General features: G+C 40.1%; 1 protein-coding gene across 1 annotated transcript in view; it reads left to right on the top strand.

Moving 5' to 3' along the window:
- The window catches only part of TDG (thymine DNA glycosylase), a 23291-nt gene extending 2129 nt beyond the window's left edge, over positions 1 to 21162 (top strand). Inside the window, 10 exon segments of the mRNA XM_017895302.1 lie at positions 9071 to 9213; positions 12024 to 12265; positions 13089 to 13158; positions 14971 to 15106; positions 15305 to 15387; positions 15467 to 15491; positions 15493 to 15559; positions 16897 to 17068; positions 17816 to 17941; positions 19231 to 21162. Of these exon segments, the coding sequence (XP_017750791.1) occupies positions 9071 to 9213; positions 12024 to 12265; positions 13089 to 13158; positions 14971 to 15106; positions 15305 to 15387; positions 15467 to 15491; positions 15493 to 15559; positions 16897 to 17068; positions 17816 to 17941; positions 19231 to 19373 (1207 nt within the window). The 3' untranslated portion in view covers positions 19374 to 21162.
- The last annotated feature ends 60 nt before the right edge of the window (positions 21163 to 21222 follow it).

The following is a 21222-nucleotide window of genomic DNA, read 5'->3' on the forward strand; positions in this document are numbered from 1 at the left end:
CTTGCTCTGTTGCCTAGGCTGGAGAGCAGTGGCGGATCTTGGCTCACTGCAACCTCCTTCACCTGGATTCAAGTGATTCTCCCACCTCAACCTCCCGAGTAGCTGGGATTACAGGCACCTGCCACCAGGCCCGGCTAATATTTTGTATTTTTAGTAGAGACAGGGTTTCACCATGTTGGCCAGGCTGGTCTTGAACTCCTGTCCTCAAGTGATCCACCCGCCTCAGCCTCACAAAGTGCTAGGATTACAAATGTGAGCCACCGCACCCAGCCGACTTTTTATTTTAGAAGACTAATTTCAGATATTCAAAGAAGAAAATTCGAATTCCATGAATATAGACTTTTTTTTTTTTTTTTTTTTTTTTTGAGACGGAGTTTCACTCTGTTGCCCAGGATGGAGTGCAGTGGCGCAATTACCATTCACTGCAACCTCTGCTTCCCGAGTTTAAGTGATTCTGATGTCTAGGCCTGCCAAGCATCTGGGACTACAGGTGCCCAACACCACACCCAGCTAATTTTTTGTATATTTAGCAGAGACGAGGTTTCACCATTTTGGCCAGGCAGGTCTTGAACCCCTGGCCTCAGGTGATCACTTTGGCCTCCCAAAGTGCTGGGATTACAAGCCAAAGCGCCCGGCCTAGACTTTATTTCAATGGCAAAATAGTTCAGGAGTCTTAGAAAGTGCTTAGAGTCTAATCAACCAGAGAGGAATAAAGGAGGAATTTTATAAGGGTACTGGGTCGTTTCCAGTGACGTCAGGCGTGAAAAAGACATTTACTGAGGATGGAAATTAGGATGCCAAATCAAAAGTGACTGGAAGAGAGTGACATGGACCACTAAGAATACAAACAGGAAAGATTAACCCTCAAATGAGAATAGGCTTTATAGAAATGTTAAGGAGACCAGGAAGGATTGTTTTAGTTAGATGTTGACAACAAGAAGAGTAAAGATTTGGGTTTTCTGCGCAGTCTACTGGCATGGTGGCAGCAGACAACAGAACACCTAAGTACTTTGTTCTGATTTGGATTTTACATCTTCTATGTTAGGAAAATGATTGTCTGACTGGAAATGGCAGAATGAGTATCTGTAAGACTTAAAGCTCAAGATCAATGAAGGCAGTTAGGAGAAGTTTCAGGTGTTCTAACAGAATCATATGCCCTGGCCTGTGTGTGTTGTATTTCAAGGGAGAGGCCAGATTAAAGCAGTGTTTGAGGATTTGTAACAAATGTACGGGGCCTGGAAATAAACACATGGGTTTCTATTCTTCCAGAGGTGGAGTCTGTCCTCTCTTGACATTGATCCTGAACAAAATTTTTACTTATCAATGGTTACTGAGCATTTTTAAAAGAAACTAATTGACCAGGCACGGTGGCTGACGCCTGTAATCCCAGCACTTTGGGAGGCCAAGGCGAGTGGATCGCCCAAGGTCAGGAGTTCAAGACCAGCCTGACCAACATGGTGAAAACCCATCTCTACTAAAAATACAAAATTAGCCAGGCATGGTAGTGACCACTACACTACAGTATCAGTTCAGAAAGAAAGCAAGACAGGCAGCATCAGAAGGATGCTGGCAGGAGGTACCTATGGTAGTCATTATTATAGCAAATTTATTATATACCAAGTACTGTTTTGGATGTTTTACATATGCCAACTAGCTTAATCCTCATAACCAATTATTAGGTTCTGTTGCCATTTTACAGATGTGGAAGAGATTAAGAGGCATAAAGAGATTAAGGAACTTGCCCCCAGAGCTAGTGCATGGAAGAGCTGAAATTTGAATCCAGATGACCTGGCTTCAAAGTCTGCCTCTCTAGCTAGCAAATCTGCTTTACTGCTTCTCTTAGTGGGCAAGATGGCAATGGGCTGATGGCAATCCAGTTAGGTGAAATAAAAACCTGGCTTACTACTGAAAGTATCAGGCAGACTGAAGAGAGGTCTGTACTCATATGCCATGTATCTCTGTCCCTAACTTTGTTCCTTTCAGTAGCTTAACAGCAGCAGGGTGCTAATGGCATGCTGATAAAATTCGTGAGTGACCCAAGCCTGGGAGGAATTTGTGGAATTGACTGATTGATTGAATCAGAGTCCAGATAAATCCTGACTGACTGGAATGGTGAATCATCTTTTACAAAGAAGAGGCACAATCCTATACTCAGCTGCAGAAAAATCAGTGATAAAGTGGAATGAGGGAGAACTGATACAAGGACAGTTTACATTGATAGGAAACTCAGTGTGAATCAACAGTATAATGTAGGTGCCAGTATAGCTAGTGTCATGGATTCTGCAGTTTGTCTCCAAAATGAGGAAGTTGGTAGTCCTGCTTAGTTTCAGGCTGATAAGGCTTTATCTGGAGTTTTGTTTGATTTTGAGTACCAAAAAATGACCAAATACTGAAGAAATTTGACATCATACTACATGAGGAATTATACTATTTGAGGAATACTGTAGGAGAACTGACTTATTCTAAATCTTTATATTCACAGTTTCTAGTAGAATGTACATATGGTGAATACACAGACCTCCATCTAGGAATATCAAATAGAATCTTAACAATGGTTATGGTGCTATCGCATCATAATTGACATAACCAGACCCCTTTAGTTGAGTATTTGGATTATTTAGCCTTGTTCATTATTTTGTAAGTATTCAGTATGGCATGTGCTTTTTTTAAGTGAAGATAATAAAATGTATTTAGAAAATAGCAACTTAGGCTGGGTGCAGTGGCTCACACCTGTAATCCCAGCCTTTGGGAGGCCAAGGTGGGAGGATCACTTGAGGCCAGGAGTTCAAGACTAGTCTGGGCAACATAGTGAAACCTCATCTCTACAAAAAATTTAAAATTTAGCCACGCATAGATGCATGTACCTGTAATTCCAGCTACTCAGGAGACTGAGGCAAGAGGATTGCCTGAGCCCAGGTGTGTGAGGTTACTGTGAGCTATGATAGCACCACTGCACTCCAGCCTGGGTGACAGCCAGACCCTGACTCTTAAAAAAGAAAAAAGCAACTTACATCCCTAAAATAGCGTAAAATAATTGAAGATAAAAGAAGTTGGAGTCATTAATTTTAGAGAAAACCTTAAAGATTTAGTTTTTTGAAATACAGCAAATCTAGCCAGGCATGGTGGTGTGCGTCTGAGGTCTCAGCTACTCAGGAGGCTGAGGCAGGAGGATCACTGGAGCCCATGAGTTGGAAGCTGCAGCCAGCTATGATCATGCCACTGCACTCCAGCATGGGTGACAGAGTAAGACTCCATCTCTTAAAAGAATAATAATTTAAAAAATCTAAAAATAGCAAATCTGAATTAACTGTACTTCTTAATGAACTCTATGTGTGGAGTGTGTGTATGTGTGTTTTGAGAAAGACTATCAGAAAATATAGTCAACCTTCCATATCTATGGATTCTGCATCTAAGAATTCAACCAACTGTGGATTTAATTTGGGAAAAAAAGGACAAATAACAACATTAAAAAATAATACAGATAAAAATGCAGGATGACAGCTACTTACATAGCATTTACATTGTATTAGGTATTATGAGTAATGTAAAGATGATGTAAAGTATAAGGGAGGATCTGCATAGGTTATATACAAATACTATGCCATTTTATATCAAGCGACTTGAGCATCCTTAGATACTGGTATCTGTGAGGAGTCCTAGAACCAATCCCCCATGTACACGAAACTAGGTACATACCACAGTCCATTTTTAGAAAGATTGATTAGTAACTAAAGGATGACTGTACACAGTTCATCAGTTCCGGGCAGCTATAAAAAACCGATCTAGCTGGGTGAGGTGGCTCACGCCTGTAATCCCAGCACTTTGGGGAGGCTAAGGTGGGCAGATCATGAGGTCAGGAGTTGGAGACCAGCTTGACCAACATGGTAAAACCCTGTCTCTACTAAAAATATAAAAATTAGCCGGGCATAGTGGTGTGCCTGTAATCCCAGCTACTCAGGAGGCTGAGGCAGGAGAATCGCTTGAACCTGGGAGGCAGAGGTTGCAGTGAGCCGAGATCACGCCATTGCACTCCAGCCTGGGTGACAGAACGAGACTCGATCTCAAAAAACAAACAAAAAACAACAGAAAAACAATCTGTGAGCGCTGCAGTTCAACAGAAGGTGAGTGCAAATGGAGGCTAGGAGAGAAAAAGAGGTAAACAGGAAAATGAGGGAGAAAGAGGGAGTGAAGAATATTTGAGACAAAGGTAAATGATGGAAGAAAAGTGAACAAAGGGAAATAAAATCAATCATGCTTGTAAGTTTGACATCAGGAAGTTATAGAAAGTAGAAAGTCTTTGGGGTCTGTTTTGAGTCTAGACAGATCTAGTCCTATTTCCTAGACATCGTCCACATATGTAGAAATCACTGAGTCTAATTCCTCATTTTCATGGTGAGGAAATGGATACCCGGAGAGGATAAATGACTAAATGCTCTTCGTTACTGTCCTTCTCATAGAGTTATTGCTCAGAAACATTGCAGAGTTCTGGATTATAAAGTAGCAACAATCATGCATACACAAATGTATTTAAGGAATATCCTCACACTGAGGTTGAAACAGGTTTATGCTCCTTATACATTTAGTTGTTATTATAATAGAAGACAAAATTATACAGAACCCTTTTTTTTTTTTTTTTTTTAAGACAGAGTCTTGCTCTGTTGCCCAGGCTGGAGTGCAGTGGCATGATCTTGGCTCACTGCAACTTCCACCTCCCTGGTTCAAGCAATTCTCCTGCCTCAGCCTTTCAAGTAGCTAGGATTACAGGCGCATGCCACCATGCCCAACTAAGTTTTGTATTTTTAGTAGAGACGGGGTTTCACCATGTTGACCAGGCTGGTCTCGAACTCCTAACCTCATGATCCACCCACCTCAGCCTCCCAAAATGCTGGGATTACAGGCATGAGCCACTGCATCCGGCCAGTTATCCAGAACTCTTTAGTTAACTAGCATTCAAGTTTATGAAGATTTTTATGTAGATGTAATGCTTGTTTCTGCCAAGTAATAGGAATGTTGTGATCTACCATCTTTCTTTTATTCTGGCTTTTAGAAAGCTGTTGAGGTAAACAAGCTAAGTTTAATGCTCAAAGATAGTGTATTCCTCAGAACAAACACATTTTATTTCCCATAGGTTTATTTTCTTTATCCGTTCTAATTTAACTTTTGTAAAATGCCACAGTCCATTTTAGAAAGATTAAGGGATATATCATTATTATGGATAAGTTTCTAGGTTTCTTTCAAACTTGATATACCTATCTAATATAAAAGTTCAGATGCTTTTCCTCTTTATTTTCACTTTTATTCAGCCAACTGTGATTTCTAGAATTTTATTTTCAGCTTCTGAACCCCAGAATTCCTGAAGATGCTTAACAACCTCCGACTATACCAAAATTTGGAAGATTTTATAAAGTAAAGAATCCTTTTGTAATGTGAATGATGTCTCCCTAATTTATGTATTTTCAGTTTGCATTTTCATGAAGTGCTCAAAATGGGACACTTGAAATTCTGAGAGCAGTAATAAGAAACATGGGAGGGTGGTAGGTAGATTGCCTTCCTGACCATATGACAGAGTAAAAACACATCACATGCATTATTTTTTCTTTTTTTGAGATGGAATTTCGCTCTTGTTGTCCGGGCTGGAGTGCAATGGCTCCGTGTTGGCTCACCACAACCTCTACCTCCTGGGTTCAAGCGATTCTCCTACCTCAGCCTCCCAACTAGCTGGGATTACAGGCACACATCACCACGCCAGCTAATTTTGTGTTTTTAGTAGAGACAGGGTTTCTGCATGTTGCTCAGGCTAGTCTCGAACTCCTGACCTCAGGTGATCCACCACCTTTACCTCCCAAAGCGCCGGGATTACAGGCATGAGCCACCACGCCCAACCATATCTCATACATTCTTTTGCTCAGGCATTTATTGTCACCATATGTCTTTGTTTCTGTATATTCAGGCTAAATCAAGGTGCTATTAGAATCTCGGAAAGCTGCCACTGACCACAGTCAGAACTTGCAGTTTCTTTAGTTAGAATTGCCACAGGACCATTGCTCAAGACTTCCAGATCTAACCTAGCCATATCCAATTCATCATTAGAATATTTAAATCATAAATACTGAACAACCAGTATTTTAACAATTTATTGCAAAGCGCTACTAATAATATTAAAGAAAAGTTTGAAAAAAAAAAAGGACATTTTACTTTGTGCCAGGCGTGGTTCTAAGCGTGGTTCTACATCTTAACTTCTTGTCCCTGTCTACATATTTTCCCTTATGTGTAGCCTTAGTTTACATTACTATTTTGTATTCTTTTCTGTTTTAAAACATAAACTCTTTCCTATTCTTTTACATAATTATTTAATTTTTTAGTAGCTGCATAGTGTTTTCTCATGTTAATGTATTTTACTTTACTAAATCATAACTTTATGTAATTTGTGAACAATATATTTAAAGAAATAAAACTCTTATGATACAGGTTAATCTCTTTCTCACTCATTCTTAATCTTTGCTTTACCAGCCTACCCTTAAAGATAGCTGGAAGTGGAAATGCCTCTCCAGTGGTTTGTCCATTGGGGTTGGGCTTCTGTTTATCTTGAGCTGCCAACATTTAGCCCAGCCACTTGGGGTGGTCTGTTATCCTTTGTCTCCCCAGGCCATTTAAGCTTATCCAGGAAATGCTTTAGTTTGCCTTTTTTTTTTTTCTTCCTATTAACCATTTCATTGAGATATGATTTACATACTACATAGTTCATCCATTTAAAGTGTACTCATTTGTCCTCTTTTGTTGTTGTTGAGGCATGGTCTCGTTCTGTCCCCCAGGCTGGAGTGCGGCAGTGTGATCATCGCTCACTGTAACCTTTAACTACTAGACTCAGGCAATCCTCCTGCCTCACCCTCCTGAGCAACTAGGGCTACCAGCATGCACCACCATGCCCAGCTAATGTTTTTAAATTTTTTTGTGGAAGTGGCGATCTTGCTATATTGCCCCGGCCACTCTTGAACTCCTGGCCTCAAGTGATCCTCCTGCCTTGCCCTCCCAAAGCACTAGGATTACAGACATGAGCCACCATGCCTGGCCTCATTTCCCTTTTTAATCTGATTTCTGAGCTTCCTGTTCTCTTTCAGTGAATGTCATGAGAACGAAAACTGATTAGTAAAGTATCTTGCCATAGAAAACATGACTTTCCTCTCCAAATAGTAGACCAAACTTTTCCGTTTTACTTTCTACTGTTTTTCTTCTCCTGCCTATTTAATGGCATTATTTGACATCTGCTGTGACTTGAGTTTCATCAAATATGTGTTTACTTCCCTGGTTTTATGCTAATAGCAACACCATGAGATAATGGTTTAAGGCCATGAGAAGTATTTTTTTTAATTGTTTTATTTGAAAGCCCACATTCTTTCCTTTGAACAGAATACTTTGAACAAAATTTAAATCATGTTCAGAAGAGAGGTTTAGAGGTTTTTTCCTTCCTAAATTCAACACATATTTACAAAATATCCATTTCACGTTCCTCTTTAGTGACTTAATCTGTTTTGTGTTGCATTTCAGAATACCATAGACTGGGCAATTAATAAACAGTAGAGGTTTTTTTGGCTCCTACTTCTGGAGCCTGGGAAGTTCAAGGTGGAGGGGCTACATCGGATGAGGGCCATCTTGCTGCATCATAAAATGGCAGAAGGAATCACACAGTGAGGCAGCACTTGTGACAGAGATAGGAAAGGAGGTTCAACTCATCTACTCATCCTGTTATCAGGAACTCTCTCCTGTGATGATATAGCATTAACCCATTCATGAAGGGAGAGCCCTCCTCTTGAGCTGATCACCTTTTTTTTTTTTTTTTTTTTGGTCTTTTGAGACAGAATCTTGCTCTGTCACCCAAGCTGGAGTGCAGTGGTACAATCTCAGCTCACTTCAACCTCCGCCTTCCAGGCTCAAGCAGTTCTCCTGCCTCAGCCTCCCAAGAATCTAGGACTTCAGGTACATGCCACTGTGCCTAATTTTTGTATTTTTAGTAGAGGCGGGGTTTTGCCATGTTAGGCTGGTTATGAACTCCTGACCTCCGGTGATCTACCTTCCTCGACCTCCCAAAGTACTGGGATTACAGGTGTGAGCCACTGCGCCCGGCCTTGTCACCTCATAAAGGTCCTACCTCTCAACACTTGCGTTGGGGATTTAGTTTTCAACATGTGAACTTTGGGGGACACATTCCAACCATAGCAGTGGCAAAAAAAAAAAAAGTAACCCCAACAAAACCACAATACCACCACCAATAAAAATCAAATCTAGGCCTGGGTGCAGTGGCTCACACCTGTAATCCTAGCACTCGGGGAAGCTGAGGTGGGCAGATCTCTTGAGCTCAGAAGTTCAGACCAGCCTGGCCAACATGGCAAAACCCTGTCTGGACAAAAAATACAAAAATTAGCCAAGCACTGGGGCTCGCACCTGTAGTCCCAGCTACTTGGGAGGCTGAGGTGGGAGGATCCCTTGAGATCTACCTCAGCAGTAGCAGTGAACCAGGATCGCACCACTGCACTCCAACCTAGGTGACAGAGGGAGACCCTGTCTCCACACACACAAAAAAAAAAAACTAATGAAAAAAGAAGTAAACAGGAAAATAAAAAGAAGCTAAAAGAGAATCTTAATTAGATTGGAGGGATCTTCGGGTGATTAAATACTGAAGGATACTGAAAGTAGGGGCACAAATTGTATTTGGAGACATCTTAACCCTGTATGGGTTGGTAGACCTTTCAAGTCTGTCTGCTAGAAAATTCCCTCAGTCTTACTTCAGAGAAAGTTCTGGGCTGACTTGACAGGACTGATCAGTTTTATCAGTGACACATCTTATCATTAAACAGCGCAAGAGTTAATGGTTGGTTAGTAAGCACTCAGTAAAGGTTGGTGAACGTGTACATACAGGACTAGATCTCTCCTTCCCTGTAATCCACTCTAAATAAATACTTTAGTCTGGTTACAAAATACTGAATACTATACTGAAGATTTTTGTACAGCTGATCATTTGGATTTCCATTTGGGTAATTTTATCATTACATCTCATGCTTCATTATTCTTTCAGCTATTCCCTTCAGCAAGCTCAAGCTTTTTATACGTTTCCATTTCAACAAATGATGGCTGAAGCTCCTAATATGGCAGTTGTGAATGAACAGCAAATGCCAGAAGAAGTTCCAGCCCCAGCTCCTGCTCAGGAACCAGTGCAAGGTAGTTTCACCATGAGAGCTTAGAAAATTCAACATCGGATCAGCCAGCTTATTTAAGAAAGGGTTTCATGGTGAATTTTAGCTCTATTTTAGTGTTAAAAGTCAAATCCACTTTTTAAGTACTTAGTATGTGCTAAGCACTGATAGGTCTGGGGAATAAAAGAACATGGATCCTGCCCAAAAATATCTCATAATCTAATAGAGAACAGTAGTAAGTAAATACACGTTACAGCTCAGCACAGTTCATAGTGAAGAGGGGCATAGAATGAATGCCCTGAAAGCTTATGGGGTTGGCTTCTAACTCAGACTGACAGCTCAGAGGCCGCTTCTCGGAGCAGAGAAACAACACCAGGGCTCTGACACTCTAACAGTGCGGCGGCCTCCTCCCCATGAAGAGGAGAGTAGGGAAGTATCCAGGCTGAGGGGGCTACACAGGCCGGGTACGGACACACACAAGCATGGCACGGCCAGAAACAGAGCAATTCTGTGTCCTTGGAGTCTGGGATGTAACAAGGAAATAGTGAGAGATAAGGCCAGATGGGGACAGTTGAAGCTTGTTTTTTATCCCAAAGAATTTATATTCTATCATGAAGGCAATAGGGAGCTGTTGAGAGAATGTAAGCAAGGGATGACTTGACTTGATTGGTGCTTTACAAATTAGTCTGGAAATATTAGAGAGGATAGATTGGTTGGTAGACAACAAGTTAGAACTTGGAGGCAGGCTGGGCACAGTGGCTCACACCTGTAATCCCTGCATTTTGGAAGGCTGAGACGGGTAGATCACCTGAGGTCAGGAGCTCATGACCAGCCTGGCCAACGTGGCAAAACCCCGCCTCCGCTGAAAATATACAAATTAGCTGGGCGTGGTGGTGCACGCCTGTAATTCCAGCTACTGGGGAGGCTGAGACACGAGAATTGCTTGAATCCTAGAGGCAGAGGCTGAGAGACTGCAGTGAGCCAAGATCGCACCGCTGCACTCCAGCCTGGGCAGTAGTGTGAGACTCTTGTCTCAAAACAAAAACAAAAACAAACAAACAAAAAAACCTTGGAGGCAATGAGTGGATTAGATGGATTAGAGACACTGTTTGAGTAATCTAAGGGAGTACTGACGAGGATCTGAAGGGCTGTAGAGTTAGGAAACACTTAGGAGGTAGAATTACCTAGCCATGGCTAATGGGTTTCATGTGGTTGGGGGGAGCATGGCAGGGTAGTGGGGGAGAAAGGGGAGTCCAGAAGTAACTGCCAGGTTTCTGGCATAGGCATTTGGTTGGAGGAGGTGCCATTCACCAAGACAGAATTAGAAGAAAATAATAGATTCCGGGGGTGGGAGAGTGGGTGGAGAGAAGTTAATGATTTTCTCCAGTGTAACAGTATTTGTATGAGAAATGTGCTCAGGGTTTCGGTTTATTAATTGCAGGAACACATCTAATAACTCTGCCTCCGCATTAGGACTTCCCCAGCTACATGCCAATGATGGTGGATCCATTGGCATAGGGAGTGGCTAAGGCAATGTGAGGCAGAAGAGAGGAGGGACTGACTGCCTGTATCCTGCCAGGCTTGATTGGGGGAAATGCCAAAGAGGAGTAGAGTGGGGTAGAAGCCTGAGTAGTTAGGAGAAATGTTAAATAATTAAGGGTAAGAAAACCAGGGCTTCCTGCTGGGCAACTATAGGTCAGTGGTTTTCAATAAAGGGTGATTTTGCCCTCCCAAGGGACATTTGACATTGTCTGAAGACACTTTTGATGATCAAGACTGGCAGGGTACTACTAGCATCTAGTAGTTAGAGATCAAGGGTGCTATTAAACATTCTGTAATGTGCAGGACAGCCACCCACAACAAAAAATTGTGCAGCCTGAAATGTCAGTAGTATGGAGATTGAGAAACTGCTTTAGGTCCTGAGGTCAGATCCCTCCTCCTGCCTTTTGAAAAATACTGCCAACCCAGAGATGTCATCCTGAGCACCCCTAAATTTCTCTCTTCAACTATGTATGGAACAGAATATACCTCATCTCTAAAACAAGCCCACAAGCCATTTGTATTTTTCTTTCTTTTTTTTTTTTTTTTTTTTTTTTTTTTTTTTTTTTTTTTGGTGACAGAGCCTTGCTCTGTTGTCCAGGCTGGAGTGCAAAGGCATGATCTCAGCTCACTGCAGCCTCCACGTCCTGCGTTCAAGCAGTTCTCCTGCCTCAGTTTCCCGAGTAGTTGGGATTACAGGTGCACACCACCATGCTTGGCTAATATTTTTGTAGTTTTAGTAGAGACGAGGGTTTCACCATGTTGGCCAGGCTGGTTTCGAACTCCTGACCTCGGGTGATCTGCCTGCCTTGGCCTCCCAAATTGCCCTCCCAAAGTGCTGGGATTACAGACATAAGCCACCATACCTGGCCCATTTGTGGTGTTCTACTAGGGAAATTGAGTTAAAATGTTTCCCTTCCTTCCTGTTTCTCTATTTTTCTGTTCTTGTTTGCTTATTTATGTATTTACATTTAGAATTTATATAAAATGATACATAGAAACTTTTTATCCCTGAGGAGGTTAAGATGCCAAGTAATGCTGTATAGAAAATAATAGTCTATGATTATTCTTCCCACAAACAGCTAGCAGGGGAAGGAAAGTAGGCATGGCGGATTGCATGAACCCAGTTCTAGGGTGAAAGAAGGGGAGGATACTGCAGAGGGGACTGATGTTGGGACTGTAAGAGTTTAATTTTGGGGAGACAGGTACAAAAGGTGCTTGTTGGGTAACTTTTCTGGGAAAGCTGCTAAAGTTTCTAAGTTAAGATTTTCTGCATTTCTGGAAATTGTGTTTCAGAGGCTCCAAAAGGAAGAAAAAGAAAACCCAGAACAACAGAACCAAAAAAACCAGTGGAACCCAAAAAACCTGCTGAGTCAAAAAAATCTGGCAAGTCTGCAAAATCAAAAGAAAAACAAGAAAAAATTACAGACACATTTAAAGTAAAAAGAAAAGTAGACCGTTTTAATGGTATTTCAGAAGCTGAACTTCTGACCAAGACTCTCCCTGATATTTTGACCTTCAATCTGGACATTGTCATTGTAAGATCTTTGTCCTCGCTGGATTTTATAAGTAGTATTGGGGGATTAGCTTTACTTAACAGTTGTCCTTGCAAATAGCATTTTGCTGAAAAGGACCATTTCTAAGAATCCTTTTGGTGGTAAATGGTGTCACCTTCATGAGGTTGTGTTATATGGGAGTGTTTAAGAGGGTGGGCTCCAAATGTAGGCTGTCTGGGTTCAAATCCTGTCACAAGTATAATCTTGGATAAGCCTTATGAACTTTCTAAACACTGGTTTCCTAATTGATAAGCCAAGGGTGATAATACCACCCCATCATAGGGTTGCAAGTAAATGCGATAATCCATGTGAATCACTTCGACTGAATGATACCTGTGGAGACTTCATAAATGGTAGCACAGATTTTAAGCTCTTATTTTTGTCAGTAACTGTAAGAAACATCAGCATGTGAATAATTGTGTCGGTGATGTGGAGCGAGCTTCTTGTTGAAAGCTGAGAACCAGAATTGTGGCTGGACATGGGCTCAGATTGATTGATTGTTCCAGGACCTCTCTTTCCAGACTCAAAGCAGCCCAGTTGGTGAGGGCGAGAGGCCTGGGATCATGAAGGAGTCAAACTGGTTTTTAAAAATAACAACAAAACTTTTAAAATAAAGAAAATCTCTTTCCCATGTATGAAATACTTTGTTCAGATCAAGAGTAGTAATTGGTAAATGATATTGCTTATGATGCTGGATTAAATGTGTATTTTAATCAACTCAGTTTTGTCCACCACTCCTCCATAGAAACCCTAAGGCTTAGGTCCTGCTTTTTAAGATGAAACGTCTAATTGTTTTGTTTTATAGATTGGCATAAACCCGGGACTAATGGCTGCTTACAAAGGGCATCATTACCCTGGACCTGGAAACCATTTTTGTAAGTGGTTACCTTTTAAATTAATTTACTTTTAAATTAGATACCTTTTAACAGGTTTTTTCAAAAAAACCAATTGTGTTTTAAAAGAAAGAGACTGTAAATACACATTCATGTTTCATATTCTGTGTATGTGTCTGTACATGAAAATAAGAGGGTTTGAAATGATATGTCACTGTTAACATTTTAGTCTGAGAGTGGAGGGACGTGAATAAGAGTACTTTCTCTTTTGTTTGAATTGTTTATAATGAGTTGTACTACCTTTTTTCTTTTTTTTTTTGAGATGGAATTTTGCTGTTGCGCAGGCTGGAGTGCAATGGCGCAATCTCCGCTCACCGCAGCCTCCGCCTTCCAGGTTCAAGTGATTCTCCTGCCTCAGCCTCCCTAGTAGCTGGGATTACAGGCATGTGCCACCACACCCGGTTAGTTTTGTGTTTTTAGTAGAGATGGGGTGTCTCCATGTTGGTCAGGCTGGTCTTGAACTGCCGACCTCAGGTGATCTGCCCACCTCGGCCTCCCAAAGTGCTGGGATTAGAGCCGTGAGCTACAACGCCCGGTCAAGTTGTATTACTTTTTAAAAATGATTTTTTTAAAAATTGTTATCTATAGGCATAGGAACGATAGTGTAGTACATCTCTGTGGCGACGCAGACATAATACTAACATTTCCAGATTTCTGCTGATTATTTTCTAGGAGAGCATAAAATAGTAGTAAAGACTTATATTTTTAGAGTAAGTTTTACAACTTGGCGGGATCTGATGGCTCACACCTGTAATCCCAACACTTTGGGAGGCCAAAGCAGGAGGATAACTTGAAGCCAGGAGTTCGAGACTAGCCTGTACGACATAGCAAGATCTCATCTCTACAAAAAATAAGGTAGAGGTTGTGGTGCACACCTGTAGTTCCAGCTACTACAGAGGCTGGGTTGGGAAGATTGTTTGAGCCTGAGAGGTTGAGGCTGCAGTGAGCCACAGTTACTCCACTGCACTCCAGCCTAGGTGACAGAACTAGACCCCGTATCAAAAAAACAAGAAAACAAACAAACAAACAAAAAACAAGTGTAACTACTGTTGCATTGCCTTCTCTGTATAAGTTGTCTTGTATGTAAATCATCTCACCTTACACCGCCTAATAGATCAGTGTATACAATATACCCTCAGGAAATTCTAATTGATTATCTAATAGTAACATTCAGAACATTTAGGGCAACTGATAATAATGTGGCTTTGGAACTAATAATAACATATTGTTCCTATTATGTAAAAAAATTCCTTTTTTAGGGAAGTTTGGACTTCTAAATTTCTTCACCGTCAAGGTGTTTGTTGTTAGTCTATTGCTGTATGTTTATGTGTGAGGTGGTGGTATCACCAATTGTAAAGCAAAATAGTCTCAAAGTTTCCTAAACTGAGTTGCTGTATATTCTTGGGCAGGCATTTGCCTCAACCACCTGTGAAAAGGAGATAATAATAGTATCTCACAAGATAATTATGATGATTAAATCCAGGCGTGGTGGCTCACACCTGTAATCCCAGCAGTTTTGGAGGCTGAGGTGAGAAGATCACTTGAACCCAGGAGTTCAAGACCAGCCTGGGCAACGTGGTGAAACCTTGTCTCTACAAAAAATACAAAAATTAGCTGGGCATGGTGGTGTGCACCTGGGGTCCCAGCCACTCAGGAGACTGAGGTGGGAGGATTGCTTGAGCCTCGGTGGTCGAGGCTGCACTGAGCCATGATTGTGCCATTACACTCTAGCCTGGGTGACAGAGCGAGACCCTGTCTAAAATAAAAATAAATAACTGAATTTTCATTTCACAGGGAAGTGTTTGTTTATGTCAGGGCTCAGCGAGGTCCAGCTGAACCATATGGATGATCATACTTTACCAGGAAAGTATGGTATTGGATTTACCAACATGGTGGAAAGGACGACACCTGGCAGCAAAGATCTCTCCAGGTAAGTACACAGCATTTGTTTTTATGGGGTGGAACCTTGACTAGGCTGGTGCCCCAAATATTCTAAGAACATCATATGTATCTAGTTCAAGCTGAGCTCAACAAATGTGCGATACAATCTTTCACTGAAAGCTGTCTGAATTTAGTGTATTATAAATATTGCCATATTTATATTTTTGACTTTTTAATTCAATTTTAGTAAAGAATTTCGTGAAGGAGGACGTATTCTAGTACAGAAATTACAGAAATATCAGCCACGAATAGCAGTGTTTAATGGAAAATGTAAGATTTACTTTTAAATTTTATTTTTTTTCTTTGCTAACATTATGGGCAATGTAAATATGTTTGTATTTCATTTTAGGTATTTATGAAATTTTAGTAAAGAAGTTTTGGAGTAAAGGTTAAGAACTTGGAATTTGGGCTTCAGCCCCATAAGATTCCAGACACAGAAACTGTAAGTCCCTAAAATTGAGTTTGTAAATATGCTAAATGTGAATTTTTTTCTAGATAATTTCCTTACTTGTCCTATCGTGATTTATGCCATGCAAAACATTTACACTGTATTTTAATATCTCTACATCAGCTTTAACTAATATTTGTAAATTAATTCACATACTATTAGGGTTTATTAGAAAGAAAAACATTTGTCAGCTAAATGTCTTGATGTTGTTATTCAGTGAAAATATTGAGAGGAACTGGCTCATATACTACATTCAGAATACATTTAATGGCATGTAGTTGTCAAATTCAAATGGTTTAGCCCTTGTACTCAGTTGTGAAACAAACATGGAAACGCAGACATGATCCTGATTAGGAAAACTAATTGCCCCATTTGTATATCTTAGCTCAACTTCATTTTAGAGCCATATAAATAATAGAACCCAGACAAGCCTCCAGCCAACCTAACTGGTATTCAATACTGTTGTCTTATACACAAAGTCATCATGAAATAACAGTGTTTTTCAAACTGTCATCTCTACAGAGCTTCTGCAGACATTTGGTCCCAATTTTGCTTCTTAAATATAGTTTTAGGTTTTGTTTACAACTTTGAAAAAACAACACAGTGCACAGATTTACATGTTGTATATACAACATTTTAACTGATGGAGAAGCTAATTTGCTGCCAGGTTTTGTGGAGACCTAAAAATGTTTCTGCCACCTAAATATATTTAAACTTCTCCTTTAAAATTTTTTTTTGTTTATAACTTCTTAAAAATATGCAATTGATGACTTTTATTATGGCACCGGTTTTTGCTTAAATGAAGGCCCACCTTTGTCTACTTGGTTAAAATTGTACAAGTTCAGTACTTCCTGTAGAGTACTGTGTCATTCTCTGTTACATGCCATTTGGAGGCTGGGCGTAGTGGCTCATGCCTATAATCCCAGTACTTTGGGAGGCCGAGGCAGGCGGATCACCTGAGGTCAGGAGTTTGAGACCAGCCTGGCCAACATGGTGAAACCCCATCTCCACTAAAAAATACAAAAATTAGCCAGGCATGGTGGCGTGCGCTGTAATCCCAGCTACGTAGGAGGCCGAGGCAGGAGAATCGCTTGAACCCAAGAGGCAGCTTATTAGGAGGAGGCTCATTATTTTTTACTTACTGACTTGGTAATAAGTCAGTATTATAAATTCAAACTTAAACACAACTACTTTTATTGATTTTTACATATATTTATATGTAGTTAAGTATCAAGTTATTAACCCAAATAAAGACAAATACTCTAATCTCAGTATGAGTGAATTCAATAGAATTTTAAGATTTCTGAAATTATAAAATGTTGTGGTTCTAGCTCTGCTATGTTATGCCATCATCCAGTGCAAGATGTGCTCAGTTTCCTCGAGCCCAAGACAAAGTTCATTACTACATAAAACTGAAGGACTTAAGAGATCAGTTGAAAGGCATTGAACGAAATATGGATGTTCAAGAGGTGCAGTATACATTTGACCTACAGCTTGCCCAAGGTACGTTACTGTCCTCATTCCTTTTATTCATTTTGTGTCTATATATACACACACACACACATATATTACAGAAAGTATGTTGTGGATTTAAAAGCAGGAGAAAAGAAAACAATTATATTTGCAGCCAGAGTGCTCTGATAATGGATGATTATCACGCACACACGGATATTATCACACACACTCTGATAATGGATACACACACACACACACACACACACGTATTACAGAAAGTATGTTGTGGATTTAAAAGCAGGAGAAAAGAAAACAATTATATTTGCAGCCAGAGTGCTCTGATAATGGATGATTATCACGCACACATGGATATTATCATATACACTCTGATAATGGATACACACACACACACACGTATTACAGAAAGTATGTTGTGGATTTAAAAGCAGGAGAAAACAATTATATTTGCAGCCAGAGTGCTCTGATAATGAATATTAGGCACTGTTAAAATCTCCTTTTACCAAGGTCTTCCCTCTACTCTGGCACTCCTACAGATAATTCACCTTCAGAGTGCCAGAGCAGAGGGACGTAAGAAATATTGTACCCTACCTAATGAATATAAGAGGTTTTACAATTCTTATGTGTTTAGTATATGCTGTGTTTCAAAGATTAATAGAGACGTATCTCAGTATATGTGAACATTCAACAAAAATAATTGTTCATGATTTCTGAATAAATCTACTTTCAAAATTGTTGTACAAAATCAGTTTTAAATCCTTTTTACCGTCCTCACAGAGGATGCAAAGAAGATGGCTGTTAAGGAAGAAAAATATGATCCAGGTTATGAGGCAGCATATGGTGGTGCTTATGTAGAAAATCCATGCAACAGTGAACCTTGCAGCTTCTCTTCAAATGGGCTAAGTATGTTTCCCTCCACATGTGTATTCCTTTCAAAGATGGTTTTGCCAGGATTGGGGGCAAGATTTTAATAGAAGGAGAGTAAATGATTGAAGAATGGGAATGGTAATATGAAATTTTATTTAGTGACTAATAGTGAAAAATTGATGGTTATTTCACACTGAATTACACAGACTTTTACAGTGCATTTTCTGTTTGTTTGTTTGTTTGTTTGTTTGTTTGTTTGTTTGTTTGTTTGTTTTTGAGATGGAGTCTCACTCTGTCACCCAGGCTGGAGTGCAGTGGCACAATCTCAGCTCACTGCAAACTCCGCCTCCCGGGTTCACACCATTCTCCTGCCTCAACTTCCCGAGTAGCTGGGACTACAGGTGCCCGCCACCACGCCCGGCTAATTTTTGTTTGTATTTTTAGTAGAGACAGGGTTTCACCGTGTTAGCCAGGATGGTCTCGATCTCCTGACCTCATGATCCGCCCCGCCTCAGCCTCCCAAAGTGCTGGGATTACAGGCGTGAGCCACTGTGCCTTGCCTACAGTGGTGCCTGGGCTGCAGTGCGTTTTCTTTAAGTCTTGAACTCTCAGCCATCCTAGTTGCATTTTCCTCCTTTAATAACAAATGAGGATTAATAACAAATGAGGATTAATAACAAATGAATCCTGTATCTGAAAAATAGAACAGAAACTTATAATTGTATTCAGGAAGCTTGCTTAACTATTTTAATAATAATTCCCCTTCACTAGACTGTTAAAATCTCCTACTTTGATCATTTAAAACTTCCAGGTCGGGCATGGTGGTTCACACCTGTAATCCCAGCACTCTGAGAGGCTGAGGTGGGTGGATCATTTGAGGTCAGGAGTTCGAGACCAGCCTGGCCAACATGGTGAAACACTGTCTCTACTAAAATACACAAAAATTAGCTGGGCATGGTCGCAGGCACCTGTAATCCTAGCTACTTGGGAGGCTGAAGCAGGAGAATCACTTGAACCCGGGAGGCAGAGGCTGTAGTGAGCCGAAATCACCCCACTGCACTCCAGCCTGGGTGACAGAGTGAGACACCATCTCAAAAAGAAAAAAAACTTCCAAAGAAGCTGATGTGGTGGCTCACACCTGTAATCCCAGTGCTTTGAGAGGCTAAGATGGGAGGATCACTCAAGCCCAGGAGTTTGAGGCTGCAAAGAGCTGTTGTCGTGCCACTATATTCCAACCTGGGGGCGACAGAGTGAGACCCAGTCTCTATTTTAAAAAAAAAGCAAAAATTTCTAAATGGCATAAACTAACTTTGTCTTTCTGGCAGTTGACAGTGCGGAGTTAAGAGGAGAATCAGCTTTCAGTGGCATTCCTAATGGGCAGTGGATGACCCAGTCATTTACAGACCAGATTCTTTCCTTTAATAATCACTGTGGAACACAAGAACAGGAAGAAGAAAGTCATGCTTAAGAATGGTGCTTCTCAGCTCTGCTTAAATGCTGCAGTTTTAATGCAGTTGTCAACAAGTAGAACCTCAGTTTGCTAACTGAACTGTTTTATTAGTATTTTACTCTAGTGGTGTAATTGTAATGTAGAACAGTTGTGTGGTAGTATGAACCTTATGAACCTAAGTAGTTTGGAAGAAAAAGTAGGGTTTTTGTATACTAGCTTTTGTATTTGAACTAGTCATCATTCCAGCTTTTTATATACTATATTACATTTATGAAGAAATTGATTTTCTTTTGGGAGTCACTTTTGATCTGTAATTTTAAAATACAAGTCTGAATATTTATAGTTGGTTCTTAACTGTGCATAAACCTAGATATACCATCATCCCTTTTATACCTAAGCAGGGCATGCTAATAATAATTACCACTGTCAAAGAGGCAAATGTGTTGGTTTTTGTATATGAAGTTAAGCCTCAGTGGAGTCTCATTCATTAGTTTTTAGTGGTAACTAAGGGTAAACTCAGGGTTCCCTGAGTTATATGCACACACAGACCTCTTTGCTTTACCAGTGGTGTTTGTGAGTTGCTCGGTAGTAAAAACTGGCCCTTACCTGACAGATCCCTGGCTTTGACCTGCTCAACCCTGTGTATTAATCCTCCAGTAGCCAGTAACTACTCTGGGGTGGCAGGTTCCAGAGAATGCAGTAGACCTTTTGCCATTCATCTATGTTTTACTTGAGACACATAAATATGATAGGGAAGGAACTGTATTTCTCCATTCATATTTATCACCATTCTAGTTTTATCTTCCTTGGCTTTAAGAATATGCCATGGAAAGTGATAAAAAATGAACTTTTAGGCTAAGCAAAAAGATGCTGGAAATACTTCATAATCTCACTTAAACTGGTGCTTTATGTACATGAGATGTACTAAAATAAGTAATATAGAATTTTTCTTGCTAGGTAAATCCAGTAAGCCAATAATTTTAAAGATTCTTTATCTGCATCATTGCTGTTTGTTACTATGAATTAAATGAACCTCATGGAAAGATTGAGGTATAAACTGTCGTGATTTTCTAATGAGTTTTCCATGGTGCTACAAATAATCCAGACTACTAGGTCTGGTAGATACTAAAGCTGGGTACTAAGAAATGCCATTTGCATCCTCTCAGTCACTCCTGAATATTCTGATTTCATACATACCCAGGGAGCCTGCTGTTTGTCAATCAATATAAAATATTTAGGAGGTCTCCCCACCCCAGGAGATTATATGATTGCTCTTCTCTATAATAAGAGAAACAAATTCTTGTTGTGAATCTTAACATGCTTTTTAGGTGTGGCTGTGATGGATTTTATTTTTCCTTAAGTCTAGGTCAAGCTGTGTAAAAGTCATTTATGTTATTTAAATGATGTACTGTACTGCTGTTTACATGGACGTTTTGTGCGGGTGCTTTGAAGTGCCTTGCATCAGGGATTAGGAGCAATTAAATTATTTTTTCACGGGACTGTGTAAAGCATGTAACTAGGTATTGCTTTGGTATATAACTATTGTAGCTTTACAATGGATTGTTTTATTTGAATGGGGAAAATACCCTTTAAATTATGACAGACATCCACTAGAGATGGGTTTGAGGATTTTCCAAGTGTACAATAATGATGTTTTTCCTAACATGACAGATGAGTAGTAAATGTTGATATATCCTGTACATGACAGTATGAGACTTTTTCATTAAATAATATTGAAAGATTTTAAAATTCATTTGAAAGTCTGATGGCTTTTATAATAAAATACATTAAGAATTGTTATCCTTAAGTTATGGGCTTTTTCTGTAGCAAAACTGAGTGGTGTTCTTTCCCCTTTAAACCTGAAGGT

Source organism: Rhinopithecus bieti, unplaced genomic scaffold, assembly GCF_001698545.2.
Source record: "Rhinopithecus bieti isolate Rb0 unplaced genomic scaffold, ASM169854v2 scaffold_24306, whole genome shotgun sequence".
Classification (NCBI taxonomy): domain Eukaryota; kingdom Metazoa; phylum Chordata; class Mammalia; order Primates; family Cercopithecidae; genus Rhinopithecus; species Rhinopithecus bieti.